Raw genomic sequence first — 23,382 nt, 5'->3', positions numbered from 1 at the left:
CAAGTTTAAATTATATCATTAATTTGTAAAAAAGTTAAATTTTTTGAAATTTTTTTTTTGTATTTTCTGAAATTTAGGAATTTAGTTTTTGGATTTTATTTTATGAAATTTAGTTTTTCTGTTTTTTAGATTTCAAATTTTAAGTTCAATTGTTAAAACTATTATTTTTTTTGTTAAATTTGTTGCTGCGACATTTTTTAAATTAAAAAAATACTTACATGGTAGCCGTGTAATTAAGAAAATGACTTTGTAGTTAACTTGGATTTAACAAAAAAATGATTTAACAGTGTTAACAGTTGGATCTGAATTTTGAGATCTGAAAAGTAAAATGATTAAATTCTATGAAATAAAAATGTAGGATTAAATTCCCAATTTTCAAAAAGTACAAGGACTTTTAGCACATTTTACCCTTTGTAAAAGCATTACAGAGGCTTGTATATTTGGAGTTGAATTGTATTTTTCTTTCTCGGCTGAAATATATATATAAATTAGTTTTTATAGCTAGACCAATTTTAAATAGCAAACTGATCATTTTTTGTAAAAAATTCATCTATTTATACTATAAAATCCTGATCTGCCACTATGTAATTATTTTATCAGCTAGATAATTTTTAACCGTATAAATAAATAATTTTTTTAAGTAAACATAAAAAAAATCACTTCTACTTTCCATAATACTTTTATTACCATTAATTTTAAAATAGAGTAAAAGTAATATTTATAAATTTTTTCATCAAATGAGACTTTTTTTTATTTACCTCCTTTCACACGAGTGTAATATTATGATTCCTAACCTTTACTTTTTGATACAATATTCATAGTCTCTCTTCAACCATTATTTAAGAGGATAATACGTGTCAATTCTTTTTACAACTGACAACGATATCAATATTAATTGAGTTAAGATTCAGTCGGCGTAAGACCGTATAGTTAAACACAATAAATTAAAAATGGGGTAGCTTAAGCAATGAATGTTGGGTGGTGTAAGGATAATTTAGAGTCAATTTTACCATCTATTCTGGCAATGAAATCCTACGTATCTTACTTCCTACCGTAAGGAAACTTTTGATCAGAAATCAGAAAATGGGCATTAAAATTTATATTTCTTAAAAATTTAAAGTCATATCAGATTGGACCCACAAAGGTAGACTCTGAGAACAAGTCATTTCGTTTTCCTTCAAGCTCTGAGCTTTTGCAGATAATGATGGGATGGGACCATTTTCCTTTCCCTTTTTAATAAAATTATTTTTTTAAATTTTAATTTAAAATTATACTATTTATTAAAATTTAAATTAATTTTATAATTCAAATAACTCGAATTATAAATTAATATAAATATTTTTAAAGTTTATGATAGTTTTAAAAATGTAAAATTTAGTAAATGTATATAAAAAATTAATAAAATATTTTAAAATATTAATTTTAGAGATTTAAACAAATAAATTATAAAATTAAATTATCATATTAATTATCTTTTTTTTCTCTAAATATAGATAATTTTTTATTTAATTTGAATAAATTTAAATTTTATTTGAAAAAATTAAATTAAATGATAAAATGCTTACCCTAAATAAGAATAATAATGGAAGATGCGGTTTAAATCCCCAAGGAAAGTAAGTAAAGGGACAGCAAGTGGAAGAGGGAAGAAGAAGAAGGGGGGGATAGCAGCATATTATCCTATGAACAAAACAGGTGTCCATATCTCAGAGAGTTAAGAGAATCTCTTCAGAAACTGATGTTGATGATGTTGGTCATGAATCACCATCATTTCTTAACCTATTCTTTCATGCCTCTAATATACGTAGGAATATCTTACTTTCGTAAATTTTGAACCGTTAAAATTATTATTGTATATTTATCTAATCTCTTCTAAAGTTTAGTTTTTTTTTGAACGTTAGAAAACTATGAACGAAAATTTAAATAATTTTATTCTTCGATTTTTAACACTAACTGTCATATCGACTTGAATCTTTAGTATGTTATTATATTCATCAATGGGTATTGATATATCGCACCGGTCATCGAATTGTCGCTTAAAGATTTCTAACTGAATTTTTTTTAAAATTGAGTGACCAAAATGTAAATTTATTAATAATTCGTAACTCTTGATTACTAATTAATTTTTATATTAAATAAACAAAAAATTTAACAAATAATATGTAAAAATAGGGTTAATTTTTTCGAGGGTATTTTTATATAAAATCTAAAAAGATATATAAAAATGATGAGAATCAAACTCGAAACATAGTGACTTGTATTGTATCTATTTTTACTATTTCAACAAAAAATTATTTTTTAATTCTTACATACAAAATCCTAACAAATAATAATATATAAAATTGCATAAAATATAAAATTTTTTATAAAACGAAGGAAATAAAAATGATAATTTACCCAAATTCCTTAAATTATTAATAAGTTTACTTTTTGATCACTCAATTTTAAAAATTACAAAATATCACAGAATTATTTGAAATTTTTCATTTTAGTCATTAAGTTGTTAAAATGATTATTGCATGGCCTTCTCCATTTGCGCCTCTTGCACCAATCGAAAACTCTTCTCCCATTTTCTTCTATAGTTCAGTTTTTCTTTCATGAAACAATTTTGAATGTCACGAATCTATGAATCAAAACCCAAATAACTTTTTTATCCAATTACCAACAGTAACCGCCAGGTCGACTTTGATCTAAGGTATGCTTTTCTACTTATCAAGGGACACTAATCTATCGTATCAATCTTCTAATTATCGTTTGGAGCTTACTAGTCAGACTTAAAAAAAAAACTTAACCAACTAATGACTCGAATAAAAACTTTCGAACAACTTAATAACTTAGATGAAAACTTTTAAATAATTCAATAATAAATTTATAACTTTTCAAAATCGAGTGATTAAAACGTAAAACAGTTGATATAGTTTACTCAATTATAAAACTATTTGTATTTACCTCTCTTTGTATCTACCTCTCTTTCTAGTGTATGAATATATATAATATCAATCCACATTAGTCCTTCAACAGCAGAAACTTCCAATGGCCAAAGCTGATATTAAACAGTCCCTTCCCGTATGGCGCGTGGATCAAATGTACTCTACCCTTTCCCCTATGAATAATCACCACCATTAAAACACACCCAAAAACCAACCATCACCATTGCCATCACCAGTAAAGCTTACCTCTCTTACAGTATTATATCACCTTTGTCACCACCACCAATGTTATCACCATCCAATAAACCCCAAATAACTCCATTAAAACCATCTTCTCCTCCACCTCCCCATAGACCTAAAACCATGGAAGAAGTATGGAACGACATTACCCTCGCTTCATTACACGACCACCACTCTTCTTCTTCTTCTTCAAGAGAACCCTTTTCATCCAATCCTCATCTCATTCTTCAAGATTTTCTCGCCGCCAGGTCTGATCCACCACCATCGCAGCAGCAGACCAATGGTGGTGGTGATACCAATACTATGCTTTACGGTTCACCTTTACCACCTCCAGCTACTGTTTTAAGCTTAAATTCGGGTCCAGGCTTTGATTTCCTCGATAACCCCCGTTTACAAAGCAGTCCTATTTCAACTTTGCCTACTTTCAATTCCCCATTCGAAGCTCTGGCCTCGTCGACCACCTTAGCCACCTTTGGTAAAAAAAGGACCCAAGATTCCGATAACAATTCCGGTGATCGCCGGCATAAGCGTATGATTAAGAACCGTGAATCCGCTGCTCGATCAAGAGCTAGAAAACAGGTACTGTCATTTCATTACATTACATTACATTTATTTCCCCTATTTTTTGTCTGAAAATTCCTTTTTTTTTTGTTTTTGCAGGCTTACACAAATGAGCTAGAACTTGAAGTTGCTCATCTTATGGAAGAAAACGCAAAACTCAGAAGAGAACAAGAACAGGTAAAAAAAAAACAACAACATTTAAAAACATGTTTAGAACTCGTATATGCTTGTTTTTTAGTCCCTTTAAGAACTAAAACATGTTTTCTTGGGGTTTCTTTTTTCATCTTTCATGTTCATGCAGTTACAAGTAGCAGCTACTGCTCAACTTTCCAGAAATCGAATGCTTCAACGAACATCAACAGCTCCATTTTAAGCTAAAAAAAAAAAAAACAAATCCAAGGACCAATCTCTTTGCTTTGTTTTTTAACCAAAGTCCCCTCTTTTTCAGTAGCCAGGGGAAGGGGGTGTATGTGGCTTAAGCTAGAAAAGGAATGAATTTGTATAGGGTTTTTTTGGGAGGGTTGAAATGGCTATATTTCAAAGTGTTATGGCTAACAAATGCAAAAAAAGATGGTATATTTAAGGTAATATGTAAAAGAACTTTGATGCTGGTGGTGGGTCTTTTTGTTTTGTTTGTATCCTTTCTTAAATTAAGACTTTCATCTTTTTTGTACATCTTCTCATGCAAAAATTTGTGTTGTGGGGACTTGTTTGTTTAAATTTGGTGATTTAACCCCAAATATAAATGCCTACTACTAGTAGTAAAACAATTATCACTCAATGGGGGACCCAAAAAGAAGTAAAAGTTATCAACTTTGTGACCTCTCATTAAAATTCCTATTCCTTATATGGACCTCTCTACACTACTTTTTTTCTTCAATAAAGTAAGGGTTTTTTAGGTTCAAATGTACTCTACATTTTTATCTTTTACTACATTTTCTTTTATTTTAAGAAATTGACTTTTTACTTCTCAAATTTTTCAATTTAAATTAATTGTTAAATTCTTTTATTCCTTTTTAATAATAAAAGGGTAAAATATAAAAAGTTATTTTTGTTTTTTTTATATTACATTTTAGTTATTTTTGTTTAAAATGTTACGTTTTAATTAATTATATTATTATATTGTAATATTTTAGTCACTAAGTGTTAATTGTCGTTAACATTAAGTTGACGTGACATGTTAAATTATTATTTCAAACGAAAATTTTGGGTTAAATTATACAATTAGTCATTATATTTTTTTTCGTTTTAAGCAATTTAATTTTTGTTCTTTTATGTTAAAAGCGATGGAGGAAAATAAAGGGAGAATAGAAAAAAAATAAAGGGAAAGTTGAAAAATATAAAAGAAAAAAAATTAAAACGAAAAGATAGAAGGATCAATTGTATAATTTAACTTAAATTTTTTGATTGAAATGATGATTTAACGTGCTACGTTTGGTTAAAAATGTTACAACATATTAATTAAGTGACTAAAACGTAATATTTCAAAAAAATGACTATTTTGATAATTCATCCATAATAAAAATATTAATTTGATATTCATGTAGCTAAAACATTGATATTATAATGAGTTTTGAGTTTAACAAAATAAATTTTAATTATGTTAATATATATAAAAAGTAAAAAAAATGGATGATAATCATATTAAATCTCGATTAAATTAGATATTTTTTATTTTTATCTTATAAGGAATGACAACTTTAATATTCATGTGGGTATAGTTTGAGGATTGTTATCTCTTTTGTGAATCAATTATCATGCCATATCTTTTTCATAGTACATTACTTAAACAGTGACCAAATCTTGGGTTTCTTGTGGCAAGATATGGTCCTTGGAATCAAATGTTTTGTGTACATTTATCATACAAAACATTGAATTTTTGTCTTTCTACTTTTCTTTTGAGATTAGAAAATAGTTAGAGTGAGAAAGGTTATATCGATTTAGGGTTAGAACATTTCATGGATTTTATAGAGAGTTAAAAAAGTAGTATTTATAAATCATTCAACAAATGAGGCTTGAATCTTATTATTTATCAAACAGTTAATAAATACATATTTAATCAAATTAGATCATGTTGGTTATTAGCAGCGAGGTCGACATCAATAGGTGGGGGGGGGGGGCAAGAGTCCCCTCCATGAATGACAAAATATCATTCTAGTCCTTTTATATCTCTAAAATTTTAAGTTATTTCAATAGTAAAACTATATTTTTATCCTCTCAAATAAATTTTCGGTTTTGACCCCCTAGAATAAATTTATGACTTCATCCCTGGCTACAATTGTTAGAAATAAAAAGTATTTCATATCATTTAGATGAGCCTCTAGATTTTTATTTATAAGTCATAATTAATTATTAGGTTTATTAGAGTTAATAAAAAAAAGGAAGGGTTTGTGCACGGCTCCGGTCTTTTTTAAAATAGAAAATTTTTTATTTAGGTCTTTTAAAATTTTAAATTAGTAAAAGTAAAATTATATTTTAGTCCCTTTAAAATAATAAAAATTTAATTTAATCCTTTAAAAATTATAAACATATAGACTATTAAAATAGTAAGATTATAAATTTACTATTGTAAAAATTGGCACAAGAGAAATTTTGACCAATACTTCCTAAATTGTCCCAAACATTATTTTTTCCATCTCTAAACTCTATAAATATGTATGTATTTGGCAATATATATATATATGCTACATAAAACCTAACCTGTAAGGGTGTTGGAATATGGCTATTTTTGGGATTGTCATTGACTCAATGTAGACCTATACATTTCCCCCTTTTTTAAGTCCAAAAATAGGGGGGAAGGCATTGGTAATTGGGGAGCTTTCCCTTCCATTGCATGCTAAAGTTATTACAAAATTGATTCACTTTAGGTGGCCTAGGAAGTAGCAACTAGGTTTATGTGAAGATGGGTTATGCTGTGTTGTGTATGTCTCCAATGTATTTTTAATTAGGTTAGTCCAAAAATTGGAGAATTAATTGTCATATACATATATATATTTCATCAATTTCCACTTGGGGGGAGAAGAGTTGACCAAAAGTAACGTACATTATAAGTTTATTACTATTTCTAAACATGTAATTGTCTTGTACAAGACATTGGATGAAAGGTAGGAGCCTAGAGAAAGAGGTAAGCAATGGCATTGGTGTCCACTAAAATGGTTAAAATATTTATAAATTAATAAAATGATATAATTCTCTTTTGGCCCTTTAAGGGTTTATAATTCATTTTTGGCCCTCTAAAATTAAAGGGCAAATTAAATTTATACTCAACAATTGGTAAACTTTTTTTTTTATCTAACTATGAAAAGTTACGTATGGTCGCTTAATTATTTGGTTTTTTCTTTTGTAACCAGCCATTAAATAACTGATAGAAAGATGACGTGATAGCTTTTAAAATTGGCATAATAACAATTTTAATCAATATTTATACATTGTGTCAATTTAATTTTAATTCAAAAAAATAACCCTTAATGTTTAAATATTGTGTAATTTGGTCTCTCTTTTTTCAATTTTGCTTTTCTTTGTGACTCTTTTACCTAAAAAGCTAAAAAAAATCTATCAACTAAATTTGGTCGAAAATATACCAAAAATAGAAACACTAAGAAATCCAAGATAATTAATTTTTATCTTTTCTCATTCTTTAAATTAACCCTTAATGTCATAAAAAAGTAAAATTGAAAAGAAAAAGACCAAATTACACAATGTATAACTATTGAGGGTTAATTTTTTTGAAATAGAGACTAAATTGACAAAATATGAAAATACTGAGGATTAAATTTGTAATTATGTTAATTTTAAAAACTATCAAGTTATCTTTTAGTTAGTAATTTAATGACTAGTAACTAAAAAAAAACTTCAAATAGTTAAGTGATTATTTTATAACTTTTAATACACAAGTGTCAAAAAAATAATAATAATTGAGTGAGTACCAGTATAATTTACCAAATTATTTTTTGCCTTCACCTTTGATGAAAGATCGGCTTTATTAAGCATGCTACAATCTTGGTATAAATTATCAAGATCGATCAGCTCACCCTCACTCAAAGAGAGCTCAGCACCAATTGACTTAAACATCATAACTAAATCTAATCATGGATCGGTTCTCTATGCAAAATTTTAGATCCACTTTTTAGGTCCAACTAGGCTCAAAAGATAAGTCTAAAATTTTGTCCAAGTCTGATTGAGATTAAAAATGCTAAACTCAAACTCAATCTGGCCTGTTCGTATTAATTTTTTTTTAGATTTTTCATATAAAAAATATATAATATATCAAATACACTAAAAATATTAAAATAAATGTTTCTCAACAAATTGAAAATACATTAAAAAAAGTATTTATATTTAAATAACATTAAGATAGTTACAACTTAGCAATCAAATATCTCTAAAATAGTAACAAAATTAACAATAAAACAAGATTTATGCAATATCCTAACCAATAACAACAAAATAGTAGCAATATAATAACAAAATGATGGCAAAACAACTTATTCGCGTCGAGTCAAGCTTAGGCAAAAAATCCAACCCAAGGCATGACTCATTTAGAAAATGGGTCTTATTTTTTGTCCAAACCCATATTTTAAACCTATATTTTTACCCAAACTCTTTTCAAACAAACATTCAGACCTAAACAGATAATCCGGCCATAATAAAATCTAATCAAAACACACTTAAAAAATGATTATTTATGACTCATCTTTTTCTCTCTTTAGGGCCCCAAAACCACCTGAAACTAGACCTACCTCCAACCACTAATTGTAATTACAGTCAACAATCTTTTATAGCCCCCAAAAAAGAACTTCATTTCACTTCTTTAGAGCTTTATTTATCCACTCATTTCCTACTACTTTCCTCAATTTTCTCTTATTCCTCTTTCCATATACTAACCTTTTCCTTACTTCCTATTCAATAATATTCTACTCTTTATACCGATCATTTTATAATTTTTTTTAAAAAAAATTTATACTCCCAGTAAGAAAAAAAAGGTAAATTCGAACTGTAATAACGATATTATTGGGAAAGATGAAAGAATAAAAAAAAGAGGTTGAGCAAATATGCATTGAAACGAAATTTTATACAAAACAATAAAAACATTTCAACATCAAATTTTAACAGTAATTTCATTTTCGTCTGGTGCATATTTGGCTTTCAGAAGAGCCGGGTTTAATTCCTGGCAATTTCCGGCTAGAATCCGGCTATATGAAAAGATGAAAACCATATCATCATCTCTTCAGTGAAAGCTTCCCTTCTATGAAACATAAACCTATCTTCTTCCCCCATTGAAAACCTGCATATTGGACAATTCTTCTGACATGTATTCACCCACTTATCCACACAAACCCTATGAAATTCATGGAAACATGGCAACACCCTTGTTTCTTCCCCTTCTTCCATGCTTGATAAACATACACAACATGTTTCTCCTTCTGTTGATCCCTGCAAGTAGCTGCTGCTGCTGCTGCCCATTGCTGTTCCCTCCATCACCACCACATAGCCAGCCGCCGTGGGTGGTGGTGGTGTTGCTTCTTTTGTTCTTTTCCCTTCATCACTTACTGATCTTCTTACACCAACAATGGTGTAAATGAAGGCTACCAGCTTGTTGAGACTCATTTTGGTTTTGTATTTTTTGGCAGCAATGGGGGGGGGGGGTTCAGGTTATCCGTATACCATGTTTATGAGTTGCCTTCCTCTTAGGTTGATCATCATCGGTTGTTTTGTTTGCTTGGTTTGAAAGGGTTGTTAGATTTGGGATGAACCGATTTTGAGGGTTTAACCCCAAGCGGTTGCACCTAAACCAAGAGTGTTACATATGACCTTTTATTCTTTATTGTTTATTTTATTTTATTTTTACTTGCTATTACAATAAAATTCATACATGTTATACGGTTGAGTCTTTACTCGATTAATATAAGTATTATTGTCAATATAGAAGGACATGAATTTGAGTGTGTTGAAGTGCATTATACTCTTATTTATAGGTTAGGGATAGATAATTTAATGTATTATCTAAAAAAAACGTATATGTTACAACAACTCTATTTAGACATGGATAGGGTTAACTTAAAAAAATGTTAAGAAATTTTTGCCCAATTTTTAAATTTTATGCTTCACAAAAAATAGTAAAATTTTCTTTTAATTCCCTTAAAAGTTTGTAAAATTTTAAATTAAAAAAGAATAAAATTATACTTTGACCTCCACCTAAAATTCATAATTCAATTATAGTCCTACCAAAACAATTTTCAGGTTTTACTACTCTTTAAAATTGAAAACGTACAATTATCAAAATATCAATATTGAATCAATGAGGTCTTTACATTAGCTTAGCCATTCAATTTAGGTGTTAAAATATCAGCTTGAATCAGTCGTGAAGCATGTTTAAAACGTGTACCTAACGCATAGATAATTTGAATATGAGTTTTAAGGAAAAATAGTAGAAAGTAACTTTAAAATTTACAAAAATTATATATATATATATTTTTTAATTCTTAATAGATCGTATTCAAGTTATTTTAACAATGATATACATATATTTACGATACGATCCGTGTATTTTAAATATGTTGAACATCATATTGAATTGGCATTTAATTTTCAAGCTAATGCCTAAGCCGATGGAAAGACTTGAAAGATACAATATCAAAACTTCAAAGGATTCAATTAAAAAATTTTAAAATTTATAAATCAATTTAGATTTGGAGTATAATTTGAGAACTTTTACTACAATTAACTTTTTTATGTAATATATATAAGACTCATAAAAATTAATTTTTTCAAGATAAGTAATTGTCCCTCTCGATAATATCATGACTAGTATTCGAACTAGTGTTAATGGAAGGCTATGGATTAGGTAATGAGAAAAATATCCCCAATTTACATCGTTGTAAAGTGGATTGGGGGCATGCATGCTTCGAAGGAAAGCAATTAAATGATGGGAAAGTAATTGACCATTGACGGTACGAATCTTTGCTGATGGTTACCTAATGTTGAAGAAACCTGGTATATTTACTCTTTTCTGAAAGTACGTATGTTCAAAGAGTGGGTTGTTAACCATATGCTAGTTCTCGTTAATTAAGTAGGGAAACAGACAATACCTTCTGCTGTTAAGGGGTTCAACCAACTTTGTTGGTGGATAATACTTCGAAATTTATCTTGTGTTTCTCTCAATAATAAAAGACACATTGACTCTTTTGAAAGAAGTCTTTGACGTATTATCAGTTAAACTCTTAATAACTCAATGCATTATCCCTAAGACAGACTCCTAAATTAAAAAATCTAAATTTATAAATAATTTAAATCAAAATTATCTAAACTCGAAATAACCCAAATCTAAAATGATTAAAGTAACTTGCAAACTCGAATAATCTAATAAAAAAAACCCGAACTCAAAATATTACAAAATTCGAAATAACCGAACCCTAAAAAAACGAGAATCTAAAATTTAGACGAATTTACTTTCTGGTTTTAATGGAGCAGGTTCGGCCTGTCGTTTTGTTTTCTGGGCCTTGAACAATGGTGTATTTTTCAGTGGTTGTTCTTGGGCTTATGGGTCTTATATTACATACCTTTTCACTTTCCCTGCTTGCTGACTTTTGGAAAATCAATCTCCCAATTTCGGGCTTTTCAGCTAAATGATCCCTAATTTGCTAAAACCGAAAGGATCAAAGCAACCATTTCTGAACAACATGTCCCCCACTCCATTCCGCGCTACAAACTAGAAAGCCAGGAGGCTTTTCTCCTTTTTCAAGCCTTCAATAACATGCTTCAATGGCGGTAATCAAATTGAGTTGGAGAAGAAGGTATCAAAACAAAGTCCCAAATGAATGGCAACGATGTCCATTCGTGAACTCCTTCGTTTTCGATCCACCATCTTCATTAAACCCAACCGATTTCACTCGCCGTTTTATTCAACTGAGTCCAAAGCGCTCACTTCGATCCTCGATTCGTGTCGTGATATAAAGGAACTGTTTCAAATCCAAGCTCGATTGATTACTTCGGGTCTCTTCCAAAACCCATTTTGGGTCGACAGGGTTTTGATCCATTCTTCCAAGTTCAGCAACATTGATTACACCGTTTCGATTCTACGATGCATTGAAAATCCCGGTACTTTCCGTGTTAATTCAGTTATCAGAGCTTACTGTTTTAGTTCTTTACACCATCAAGCTCTGGTTTTTTACTTTAAAATGCGAGCTAATGGGTGCTTTGTTCCTAATAGCTATACTTTTGTGCCACTTTTAAGCTCTTGTTCGAAATTGGGTTGCTCTAAATCTGCAAGGAAGTGTCACGGCCAAACAATTAAATTTGGGGTAGTCAATAGATTGCCAATACAGAACTCTTTGATTCATATGTATGGTTGTTGTGGGGTTTTTGAGTTTGCCATCAATGTGTTAGTTGAAATGTCTCAAAGAGATATTGCCTCATGGAACTCTTTTATTAATGTGTGTGTTAAAGTTTGGAATTTGGGTTTGGCTCACCAACTGTTCGATAAAATGCCTAAGAAGAATGTGATTTCTTGGAATATTATGATTAAAGGGTATTTAAAATCTGGGAATCCGGGTTGTGCGTTGAAGTTGTTTAGGGAGATGGTGAAAACGGGATTAATGGGGAACGAGAAGACTGTGGCTAGTGTACTTAGTGCTTGTTCTAAGTCAGCTAGATTAAAGGAAGGAAGATCAGTTCATGGATTTTTAATCAAGAACAGCATGAAGTCTAATATAATAATAGATACAGCTTTGGTTAATTTGTATTGTAACTGCCAGAAAGTAGGATTAGCTCGTAGGATGTTCGACAAGATCAGAAATAGGAACCGAGTTTGTTGGAATGCAATGATTTTAGGGCATTGCATTCATGGAAATCCCAAAGATGGACTAAAATTGTTCACCGATATGGTGGAAGAAACGATCATTTCTCCTGACGAAATCACTTTTGTCGGCATTCTATGTGCTTGTGCTCGTGCAGGATCGGTACCAGATGGCAGAAACTATTTCCACCAAATGATCAACAAATTCGGTATAAAACCGAACTTTGCTCATCATTGGTGCATGGCAAATCTTTACGTTGGCGTTCAACTTTTCCAAGAGGCAGAAGACATCCTAAGGCAAATGCCGGATAGTGCCAAGGACATATCATCTGATTCGGTTCTTTGGGCTAACTTGCTCAGCTCATGTCGGTTTAGCGAGGGCGTAACTGTTGGGGAAAGAATAGCAACATCATTGATTGCAAAAGAGCCTAAAAACTTCACATATTATCAGTTATTGTTGAATGTGTATGCTGTGGCAGGTCAATGGGAGGATGTTACTAAAGTGAAACAGATAATGAAGGAAAAAGGGATTGAAAGAGTTGCAGGGTGTAATCTTTTAGATTTAAAGAACATTGTTCATAATTTAAAAGTGAGTGAACAATGGAGGGAGGGTATGGATCAAAGGGATGTTAAGCTTGCTGAAAGCTAGTTTTACACTATTGGTTGAGAATATGAATCAATGTTTTTGACGGGGGATTTTGTGTAAACTTTTTTTTCTTCACAATTGGATTTACTTGAAATAATTGATTTTTCATCGATACAAATACAATCAATCTCTTGATTAGGTGGAAAAGTGAAGGAATGAGAAGAAAGAAAAAAAAAAAGTGGAAAGAAAATGAATTTTGAGGAGAAAAAAGTAAGGAAAGAAAAAAGGAAGATCATTTTACATCCTAATGAATACAAATCCGTCCTTCCAAAGAAAAGAAAAAAAATGAGAGAGATGTATATTAGTTCAAAATTATCCATTCATTTTTCACCATTACCAAAATAATGGACGAAAAGAATATTATTCATTATATCTATTTTTTTTCTCTCCTATCAAGCACATTATGGAAAGAAAACTTACCTTTTCCACCCTTCAAATTTTTTATTTTTTCATTTTACCAAGTTCAAAAGCTTCTCTTTACAAGTCTACAAAAGGTACCTCATGATAATTACATTGTAATTTAGTTTTTAAACTTATATTTTTAAGAATTAAATTACTTTACTTTTTAAATTTCAAACAAAAATAAAGTTAAAATTCATTTTAATTTATTCTTTTAGTTATTTGCTACCATGGCACTTTAAAAATGTTGTAATAAATTCTTGAAAATAAAAATATAAGTAGAATAAATTTCAAATTTGAGAAAAATAGAAAAACCTTTGAGATATTTTAACTAACATGAAATCCCTGTTAAAATAAAAGTTATGTGAACTCGATTAAATGGTCTTAAGAGATTAAAATAATCTAAAGGCAGTCAAATATCAATTATGAATTTTCATAACCAACCAAAATGGGTAGCCTTGACAGACTTGAGACACTTCCATTCATGTTTTATTTCCCATGCTAAGATGACAACGAGAAGAAGTAAAATCAATTTCATCAACTTAGCCTATTGATCGGTTAATTAAAACTAGGGGCATACAACAATAGATGGATAGTAAATGGCAAGCATAATTTAGACAACCATTCTCATTCATATCACAGACCACGATTAAAGGACATTACTTGGATACAACAGACTGGTTTTTAGTGAAGACAGGCAAAGAACATAGAAGAAGACACTTTGAAGAGTTTCAAAAGAGCTCACAGAATATCCAAGAGTACAAATGAAAAGTCAGAGCAACAAACTACATTTTTATATATAGATGAGTTTGATACAATTGAACCGGCACTCGAAATTGACCCTTCATTCGAATGCCCACTGGTTCTCCCGACGAACCTCTTCTTCCTCTTCCGGGGTGAAGTCATTCTTGATATTGAAAGTCTTCCTGATCTCTTCTGGGGTCTTTCCCTTGATCATGTCAGCAACAGTTTGGCAAGTGAGATCCAGCAAGCCCTTGATGTTCAAATAGTTCGCTGCCTGCAAATAGTATGTTATAAAGCTCACGTGTAATTTTCAAGGGTTTTTTCAACAAAATGGCTAGTGAAATTTAGACACAAGTAGGCATGTAATTTAACATTGGTGCTTGCAAGCTACTCGAGTTCAACTTGAAAAAAACTCAAACAATATTAAGTAATTATCGAGCCAAGGAGCTCGAGCTCTCAATAGAACCAAATTCAAACTTGGTAATAATTGGCTCAAACAGCTCCAAGCCTTATCAAGCTCAAGCATGAATACATATAAGCTTAATCAAACTCAGGCTCAAGCTCAGCCTCAAGCTCAAGTAGGAATGCATATGAAACAATGGTGCTCCCAAGCTACTTGAGTTGGTCGCAAACAAAATTCTAACTCAATTAGGTAATTATCAGGCCGAGGAGCTCGAGCAATCAATCGAACCAAATTCGAGCTCAGTAACACTCAGCTCGAACAACTCAAAAGTCTCATCAAGCTTTTCATTTTAAATATTTTTATATTACCAAATTTTAGTTGTTGCACTTAATATATATTATTAACCCTCAATTTAGTTATTGAGCCGAGCTCAAGCTTCAATACATACAAGCTTAATCGAGCTCGAGTATGAGCTTGGGTACAAAAATTGATATATGACGAGCTCAAATAGCTTGATTATATATTGAACCGAGCTCGAGCTAGACTGTATTAGGACCCAGCTCAGCTTGATTACACCCACATGAGCAACAATTATTCATTAGTTCTGCAATGCAACAAGCAGGCATCACCTACATAGCAATTCTCTCGTTGGTAATTGCAAACATATGCATAATCTCAAACACAGTTGCATTGAAAACATCAATCTTCATGCAGGGGCTTCTTGCTTATTGCTATTTGTTAAGCAAGGCATCATCAAAGAATCAATCTTTTTCATCTTAATGAAAATAAAAAACTAGGCTTTTGCTTGTCAAGTGAAACAAGACCTATAAACCAAGAGAGAACAAAGCCAAAAAAAAAAAAGGAACATGATAATTATACCAGGGCCACAAGCTTTACTTTACTTATGCAATGGCTTGTTTCTTCAAATTTACGACATATCTACGACTTGATAAACGATGCTACATTCTTAACCATCAACGAAATAAAAAAAACCAACAAATCCCCAAAAATTGAACACATTGAAACGAAATTATGCATTATATACCCAAAACCAACCCGAAATTTTCAAATTTCCCCTACCCCCAAATTCAAAACCCTAGACTAACCAAGAAGAAAACATAAGCATATAATTGAAACAACAAAAACAAAGGGAAAAGGAGAATAAGAGATACTGACCAGAATGAGATCAAAGAGAGTAGCTTGATCGACCTTGACAAAGTCAGCGTCCCAACTCTTGAGCTCGTCATCGGCGGATCGATCGTCTGTCTTAGGAGCCTCGACGTGTTTCTTGCAGTACTCGATCACCTTCGCTAAGATCTTGCTCGTAACATTAGGCAACGGTATCCCGTTATCAGCGCAATCGTCCTCGATCATATGCTTAATCGTCTGCGACTCCAACGCCACCGCTTCATCAACCTCGAATGATTCGCCGTCTGAGCTCTTAAGGGTGATCTTCCTCCCCGACGACGACATTTTTCGCTACCGATTTCTCAAAAAAGATTGGAAAACGGGAATTAAATAATCAAGGGGTTTTTTTTTTTCTTATTGACAATAAATTAGGGATTTTTATAGAGGATCAGTGAGGGGTGGCATTGGGATTGGGTTCGGTTTTTTTTATGGAACGGTTGTGATTGGAGACGTGGCGTAAAGTTGTTGTTTTGGATTCTCATCGGACCATTACATTGTAGACACGTGTAACACAATAGAAAAGGTATTTTCAAGTTTTAATTTGGGTTAATTTCATTAAGCATCCCAAAAGTTTTTCTCCTATTCTAGATTGGTGTTCTCCAAACTTCGAATCATTTTCATTGAGTTCTTAATTTATATCAGTATTGTCAATTTAGTATTAAATGCGAGTTTGATTCTGATAGAATATATTTAAAATAGAGAAATCAATTTGTAAATATGTGTATATTTATTGTATAGGTAATTTGGATTTGACTTATTTAAAAATTAGAAAAAATAAAGATTAAATTGCAATTTGGCCCTTGAACTATATTTTTTTTCTCATTTGGTACATAAATATTTTTTTACTACATCGCTTAAGTAATTGAACAATCATTCTCCTCTTAGTTTAACCCCCTTTGGTACATTCTCATCAAAAGTCAATAATTTTTGGAGTAAAATGAGATGAAATTGATACTTCATGTACTAAAGTAAGACAAAAAAAGTTATCAAAATAAGAAGCCATATATAGTTCAAATGCTAAATCATGAAAAAAAAAACTTGAAAAATGGGTACATCCAAAGTTTTAAAAAAATTTATTTAAGCACGTTAAATTTAAATTATTCATATAACTTACGTCTTTTAAATATACTTCACTTCAAATTTAAACTAGATTTTGATGACTAAATTTATGAAAGTATCTAATTACTGATTTTTTAGCATTCAATTAAAATATTTTGAAGTTTAGAACTCAGTTCATTTAAATTAAAAATGAATTATATTTTGTACACAAATTAAAGGTGATTATTGTCGATTGAGTCTTAACATGATTGGTGTCAGAAGGACGTAAGTTTAAGTGCACTAAAACGCATTATCCTCCTATTTATATTTATATTAAGCTCATGACTAAACTAATAACACGAGTAAACCTATTCACGGGTCGAGCTACTCACCCACTCCTGAAAGCCCGTCCAAAATTTGAAAAGTTTTGGACAAAAATATTATACTTGAAAAATGGGTTTAGGTAAAAAAAATTAGACATATTTAAAATATGAAATGGGCTTGGGCTTAACACTCAAAACTCGAGCCCAACTCAACCTGACCCACTTTTTAAGTTTATAATAGTTTATATTAGGTCATTTTTGTTATAAATACTATTAAATGAATAGTCATTATAATCAACCTTTCATCTTTATCTCATTGTAACCTCTTTCCTATTTATATATTAAAAAATTAGAGTCTAATCTCCCTATATACACACACGAGCATACTACTTGTAACGATGATGAAAAAGAAATAGAAATCTCTCTAACCATTTACAAATATGAGTCCGATCTAACTCAACTGAATCGGGTACCACCTCAATTAACAAATTTCTTTTCAACTGACCATATTTCTTTTCGATTAATAATATATTGTCCTCTCAAAATTTGATCCAACTTTTCAACTGAAATTAAGAACTTTAGGAGTTATAAGAACTATGCCCATTAAACCTTAATAGTTCTTTCCTTCTTACCTGGAAAAATTATACAGCAATAATATTTGCTTCATATAAAAAAATGAAATTCTTCTTGTACAGATGGGTTTCAAGTATTTCTACTTTCTTTCATGCCTTTTGGTTTTGCATTATGTTGTTTATAAAGAAGTGCAAATGTTGAAACAGTAGAGGCTAAAGCAGCAAATTGATCTTTCTTCTGAAAATTAGATTATCCCAGTCAAAGATAAGCTATAGTTGAAGCTACCTACTTCAATCATTACCTTGAAATTTCCCATCTGTTAAAGCAACATTCTACAGCAAACAAATGAAGAGATAAGTGGATATGGAGGAAGAAAAGCAATTCCTCAGTTAATTAGTTTATCCGGCAGGCACAAACGTGGTGCAGAGGAATGTGTCATAATTTTAATGGATAGCAATATCCATTAAAACAGAGAAGGCCTTGTCAAGGAAGGTACCATTTAGCATTTAGAATTGGATATATGTTATTTTCTACTAGAGGTGGAGAGTGTTTAAAAATCCAATCAGGAGCTCAGTGGACATTTTAAACAAGACTTCATTTCAACAGAATCACTTTGCCATTACAAAAAGAAAAGCTTGATTCTTGTTCAACTGCACTACTTTCAGTTCATCAATTTGTTCTTTCATCTCTAAACAAAAACAACACAAAACTTTATCCAAAAACCACTATACTAAATGAAAATCAGTTTCTCATACAACAACAACATATGTTCAATCTCCATTAATAATCTCACTAATTTACATACAAATACAATATATATGTGTATGTAGGTTCAAAGAGAAAAGCAATCTTTTAGTACAGGTTCAATTTAATAAGTGGCAACTAGAGTTACCTTCTATGTTCAGCTTTTATACAAACCTCCCAAGAAAATGTCTCTTCAGTACTTTTTTCACTCATGATTCCATGAACTGTGATGGTGGAGGACTTGTTTTAGTCTTCTCAGGACCTGCAAATTCATATGATTGGTTTAAGGTTATGACATGAAGAAGCCGTACCGCAAAAATCACATGCATCGTGGAGTGATCGAGTTTTAAGAGGGGAAAGTGCGATGATAGAGTTTTTAGAAGGGAAAAATGTGATTTTCGCGTGATTGTTAGGTTCTTAGTACGATATATAGGAGACGTACCGTAAATCCCACGAATCTCTACCTCTCGCCATTCTTGAACGAGGGCACAACAACAGCACATCAAATGAGAGAGGAAATCATCGACAAACCCGCCCTGCCAAAGGAAGAATAGTGTAAACATTTCAAGGGTGCTGAATTTTGAGTGACATTGAGATTTATTGTGGAGTGTGAACAATAGGAAGTAAAGATAAATGGCGAGGATCACATGATGTTAGCAAGTAAAAGTACCATAGAAGCCCTTGTACTAGGAGCTAGATTGCATTTTGCTCTTTATTAAAAAAAATGGGCAAACTAGTCCCTATATGTTACATCAAAGAACAAACTAGTCTTGTTAAAACTTTCATCCATTTCTCTCGTTAAAAATTGGTCCTTGTACATGATGAGGTACAAGTGATGTGTCACGTGTAATTGTCTGATTATTTTGTCAACTACACCAACTTTTAACAGTAGAAATAGATGAAATTTTTAACAAAAAGAATCATTTGCTTTTTAACCTAACGTACAATGACTAATTTGTCCATCTTTTAAGTAAATTGAGCAAAATGCAATTTGACTCCTAGTATAAAGAAGGCCTCCTTGATACTTTTACCGATGTTAGTATGTTTTTGTCATTATATTGATTTATGGATACGGCTAGCCATATACTTCTGATAACTTCAACTAACAGAAGATGACATATGGCTTAATCACGGGTAGATCGTATGATAAGTAATGGGGCCAAGGTAACAGAACCGAACCATATTCGTCCATGGAATATAAAAATAGCAGAAAACTTGCGATTCAAGGTTTTATATTTTAAACAAGTAGATTACTCTTTTAATGGCAGAGAGAATACCGTAATGTTCAATGCCTTGCGAAGCTTCCTTCTAACACAGCAAGTGTAGCAACAGCACGACAATATCAATGAATACGCCATTAATTCGTTGCATGCTTCAGCAGAAGCTGCAGGAAGTTTCAGTGTAAGTTTTGAAAACCAAAGCAATACCAAAAGCCAAAAATAGAATTTTAAAGGTGTTGCAATCAATATAAGGTTTGCAAATAACAAGCTACACGGGAGAAAGGTAAAATCCTAAGGAAAAGCTGAATTCTCGTAGTAAATTATGCACGGGCGCTAAGCAATATAGATCAAATTCGTGTACAAATGAAAATAATTATGGACAAGACAGATTATCAACCGAGCTATGCTGACACAACCGAGTAATAAAATATGATCCGGAAATACTTACACATATGCCTGTTTGTCGCAACGGTAGCAATCTTTGAAAATGTACCACAAGGATAAAAGAATGTCTTTATACCTGCAATGAGAAAGGTGGCTTAGTAGACCAGACGATCAGAAAAACAGCAAGGTCAGTTCCACAGATATCTGTCCTAGAAATCTTACAAAAGATCGTTCCGAGAATAGAAAGAAAACATTTAACACATAACAGGGCAGCAATGACATAAAAAAGGACTTACACAGAGATGGTTCTGAGAAACAACCAAGCAAATCAGCATTCCATTCTTCATACCGATGTGATCCTCTATCAGAGAGTAGATCATGTCCCGATGAAACTGAAGAAGTGTTTCTGAAAACATATGACAAAAACTTTAGAAACTGCACTCAGCTTCAAGTACACGAAATGCATAAACTATGAATGCATATTCTAAGGGACGAAAACCAAAATAAATGCCAACTACATTGTACAAGGAAAAACAACCTTGAAGTCAAGCGAGAATCAGGTTTCTTAGGAGAGTTATCATTGTACGAATGACCTTTTTCATTATCCACATCTGAGTAATTACGCTCCACTTTCTTAGACACTTTTGGGGATGAACTCTTATCGGGAATAGAAGCTGCAACTTCCGTTACATCAAGCAAATGCTGGATTACTTCACACTGCTTCACATCATAATTAGCTTGCGAACGTTGTAGCTCCAATCGAAGCTTTTCATTTTCCTTTTGCAGTGCTTCATTAAAACGTATGTTTGGGTATGAACAAGAAAGAGTTTTTTTCAAGATCATGGTATCATTTTCCGAGGGTTCGGGTTTCATTATCACATCTTGCACCCTTCTATCCTCTTCATCTAATGTGTATTCATGTTGATCTTTCTCGATAACTTCAAGTCTCTCCTGCATGATAAACATTCAAATAAATATGCCAAATACCAACTACTCATAGCACTTCATTGAAGTTACTCAAGCCATGTATATATATATGGATAAACTTATTAACACATTTTCGAGATTAGTCGATGCCCTGACTCATTAAACTTCGAGTCTCTCCTGCAGGTTAAACATTCAAAATAAATATGGCAAATATCAACTTCTCATAGCACTTCATTGAAGTTAATCAAGCCATATATAATGCATATATATGCATAAACTTATTAACATATATGCCCTGACTCGAAGTCTGCAGGTTAAACATTCAAATAAATATGGCAAATACCGACTACTCGTATCACTTCATTGAAGTTAATCAAGCTATGTATATATATATGCATAAACTTATTTAACATATTTTCGAGATTAGTCGATACCCTGACTCGAGCATTATCAACGAGAGTGATAAGAGGAACGATCTTCAAATACCGGTCGATTTCGCTCTGTGCCTTCCTAAACTGATAAACAATGTTCCATCCCATGGCCAAAACATACAAATAGCTTCTCTCTTGACAACTATTCACCAAAATGTAAGACCTCCTCAATGCATCCTCGAGCTGCTCCAAAGGCTCCCTCGTCTCAGGGTACTTCTTAAGCTCCGAGATCTTGAGCTGCTCCAACAAGTTACCGATCAACTTAAGATGCTGAGCGAATTGCCGGCAACTCTTCTTATGCATTCGAGCCGTGCTTGCCGCTTTAACTATCATGGCTATTAACCGCACCGCATCAAAGCCTGCGAGCTGTGCTACGTTCGCAATTTCTCCGAAATGTTCCCACGATGCCATCTTTTCTTCTCAAACTTAAAATCTGCATTAAATATTATATCATTACAGAGTCAAAATTGAGCTTAATGAACAGTAATTTAAGACCCCAAAAAGAAAAAACCATGAAAGAAGTTTTATCAGGGAGATTTTTTCTATTGTTTTTTCACCTGCTTTAAGCTAAAAACTTCAGTGTTTCACCATTAACAAGAGCTTTAACGTTTCCTTTTGGTTTCACCACTTGCATTGCCGACAAAAACCCAGAGCCGATTTGTTAATGGAAAGTGACGACTACGTTGATGAAACTTGAGAAGAAATAGATTCTAAGGGTTTCAAGCAGGAACCAAAAGCTTCTTCACAGGATCTATACAGAAAATTAAATAATCACTCAAGATCCTCCACTTTTTAAAAGCTTAAAACAGCTCAAAAAATAAAATAAGAACTCAGTTTGCAACTAGAAGATTACCCATCAAGCTTCTTCAACAAGAAAAAAGAGACAAAACCCAAAAAAGAAAAAGAAAAAGAAAATCCCAAAATGCAAATAACATTTATTTGAGAGAATCTCTGAGTGAGAGCTCTTTTACAGCAAATAACAAAAAGAAAATGCACTAATGGTAGTGAGACACTCACCTACTCTTCAGAAATTTTTTTCTCTTAGTTCTATGCTTAAAGTGATTCTTCTTTTCTTTTTTTAACCTTTTTTGTTTACAATCTTCGAGAAAGTTTTTTCAACAGGAGAGCATTGAATTCAGAAATTTAAGGGGCATTGCTTTGCGCAAAACGAAGAACTTCACCACTCTTCTTCTTCATCGTCTTCTTTAGTGAGCAAAGCTCGAAAAATGATAGTTTATTTCTCTTTGTTACAATCTTTTTTATGGTGGGTTTTTTTTACAGTATTCGGTGTTGTTTGTTTGTGGTGCAGAGAGAGTCTCCACCATTGGCGATGACAGCACGAGCTTTGAGTTTTGTTACTTTGCAACGAAGGACAGGTGGTGTTAAAAAATTTTAAAGTGCGAAAATGTCCCTCGTTCTTTTTCTTTATTTACGGAAAATGCCAGCGATTTTCACGGACGGTAAAGTCCGCAGTAAATATTGATTTTTTTAAGGTTGACTCTCACTTATTTAACAGTTGGTGGTGATTGTCGGCAGTAAATAATGGATATGGTTTAAATGTATAGACGAAATTCGTCGATTAAAATTTGAATTTATTTGTACTATTAAAAATTACCATAATTTATAGAATAATCAAACAATGATATATGACGTACTTCATATTGACTTACAAGAGTTAATTTTAACAATAGAAATGGATAAAATTTGTAAAAAAAAGAATTAATTTTCTCTTTAATCTAACATACAGTGACTAATATACCTACTTTTTAAGTATACGAGATAAAATATAATCTGGCTCACAGTCCAGCGGTCTTCATTGGCTTTTACCGTTTTTATATTG

The 23,382-nt window shown here is 31.7% G+C and overlaps 5 protein-coding genes across 5 annotated transcripts; 2 read left to right on the top strand and 3 right to left on the bottom strand.

Moving 5' to 3' along the window:
- Nucleotides 1-2,952: 2,952 nt before the first annotated feature.
- Nucleotides 2,953-4,401, top strand: LOC107943501 (protein FD). Its single transcript, XM_016877250.2, has 3 exons — nt 2,953-3,746; nt 3,828-3,905; nt 4,030-4,401. Exons 1-3 carry the CDS (start codon nt 3,213-3,215, stop codon nt 4,099-4,101), a joined length of 684 nt encoding a protein of 227 aa, XP_016732739.1. The 5' UTR covers nt 2,953-3,212; the 3' UTR covers nt 4,102-4,401.
- A 4,355-nt stretch (nt 4,402-8,756) lies between these two features.
- Nucleotides 8,757-9,499, bottom strand: LOC107943500 (E3 ubiquitin-protein ligase At4g11680). The gene has a single exon (XM_016877249.2). The coding sequence runs from the start codon at nt 9,333-9,335 to the stop codon at nt 8,910-8,912; it is 426 nt and encodes a 141-aa protein (XP_016732738.2). The 5' UTR covers nt 9,336-9,499; the 3' UTR covers nt 8,757-8,909.
- Nucleotides 9,500-11,307: 1,808 nt separating this feature from the next.
- LOC107943499 (pentatricopeptide repeat-containing protein At3g51320) lies at nt 11,308-13,265 on the top strand. Its single transcript, XM_016877248.2, has one exon. It carries the CDS (start codon nt 11,546-11,548, stop codon nt 13,169-13,171), a length of 1,626 nt encoding a protein of 541 aa, XP_016732737.1. The 5' UTR covers nt 11,308-11,545; the 3' UTR covers nt 13,172-13,265.
- Nucleotides 13,266-14,179: 914 nt separating this feature from the next.
- Nucleotides 14,180-16,503, bottom strand: LOC107943505 (SKP1-like protein 1B). Its single transcript, XM_016877253.2, has 2 exons — nt 15,891-16,503; nt 14,180-14,585 (listed from the first exon to the last, which is right to left on the bottom strand). The coding sequence occupies exons 1-2, from the start codon at nt 16,185-16,187 to the stop codon at nt 14,412-14,414; spliced, it is 471 nt and encodes a 156-aa protein (XP_016732742.1). The 5' UTR covers nt 16,188-16,503; the 3' UTR covers nt 14,180-14,411.
- A 2,085-nt stretch (nt 16,504-18,588) lies between these two features.
- On the bottom strand, nt 18,589-22,943 carry LOC107943506 (protein MID1-COMPLEMENTING ACTIVITY 1). Its single transcript, XM_016877254.2, has 9 exons — nt 22,560-22,943; nt 22,100-22,293; nt 21,546-21,975; nt 20,723-21,135; nt 20,481-20,590; nt 20,249-20,320; nt 19,858-19,964; nt 19,023-19,116; nt 18,589-18,842 (listed from the first exon to the last, which is right to left on the bottom strand). Exons 3-9 carry the CDS (start codon nt 21,951-21,953, stop codon nt 18,790-18,792), a joined length of 1,257 nt encoding a protein of 418 aa, XP_016732743.1. The 5' UTR covers nt 21,954-21,975; nt 22,100-22,293; nt 22,560-22,943; the 3' UTR covers nt 18,589-18,789.
- Nucleotides 22,944-23,382: the final 439 nt, after the last annotated feature.

This window comes from Gossypium hirsutum, chromosome A02 (assembly GCF_007990345.1).
Source record: "Gossypium hirsutum isolate 1008001.06 chromosome A02, Gossypium_hirsutum_v2.1, whole genome shotgun sequence".
Lineage (NCBI taxonomy): Eukaryota > Viridiplantae > Streptophyta > Magnoliopsida > Malvales > Malvaceae > Gossypium > Gossypium hirsutum.
This window is presented reverse-complemented; position numbering and strand designations above follow the sequence as displayed.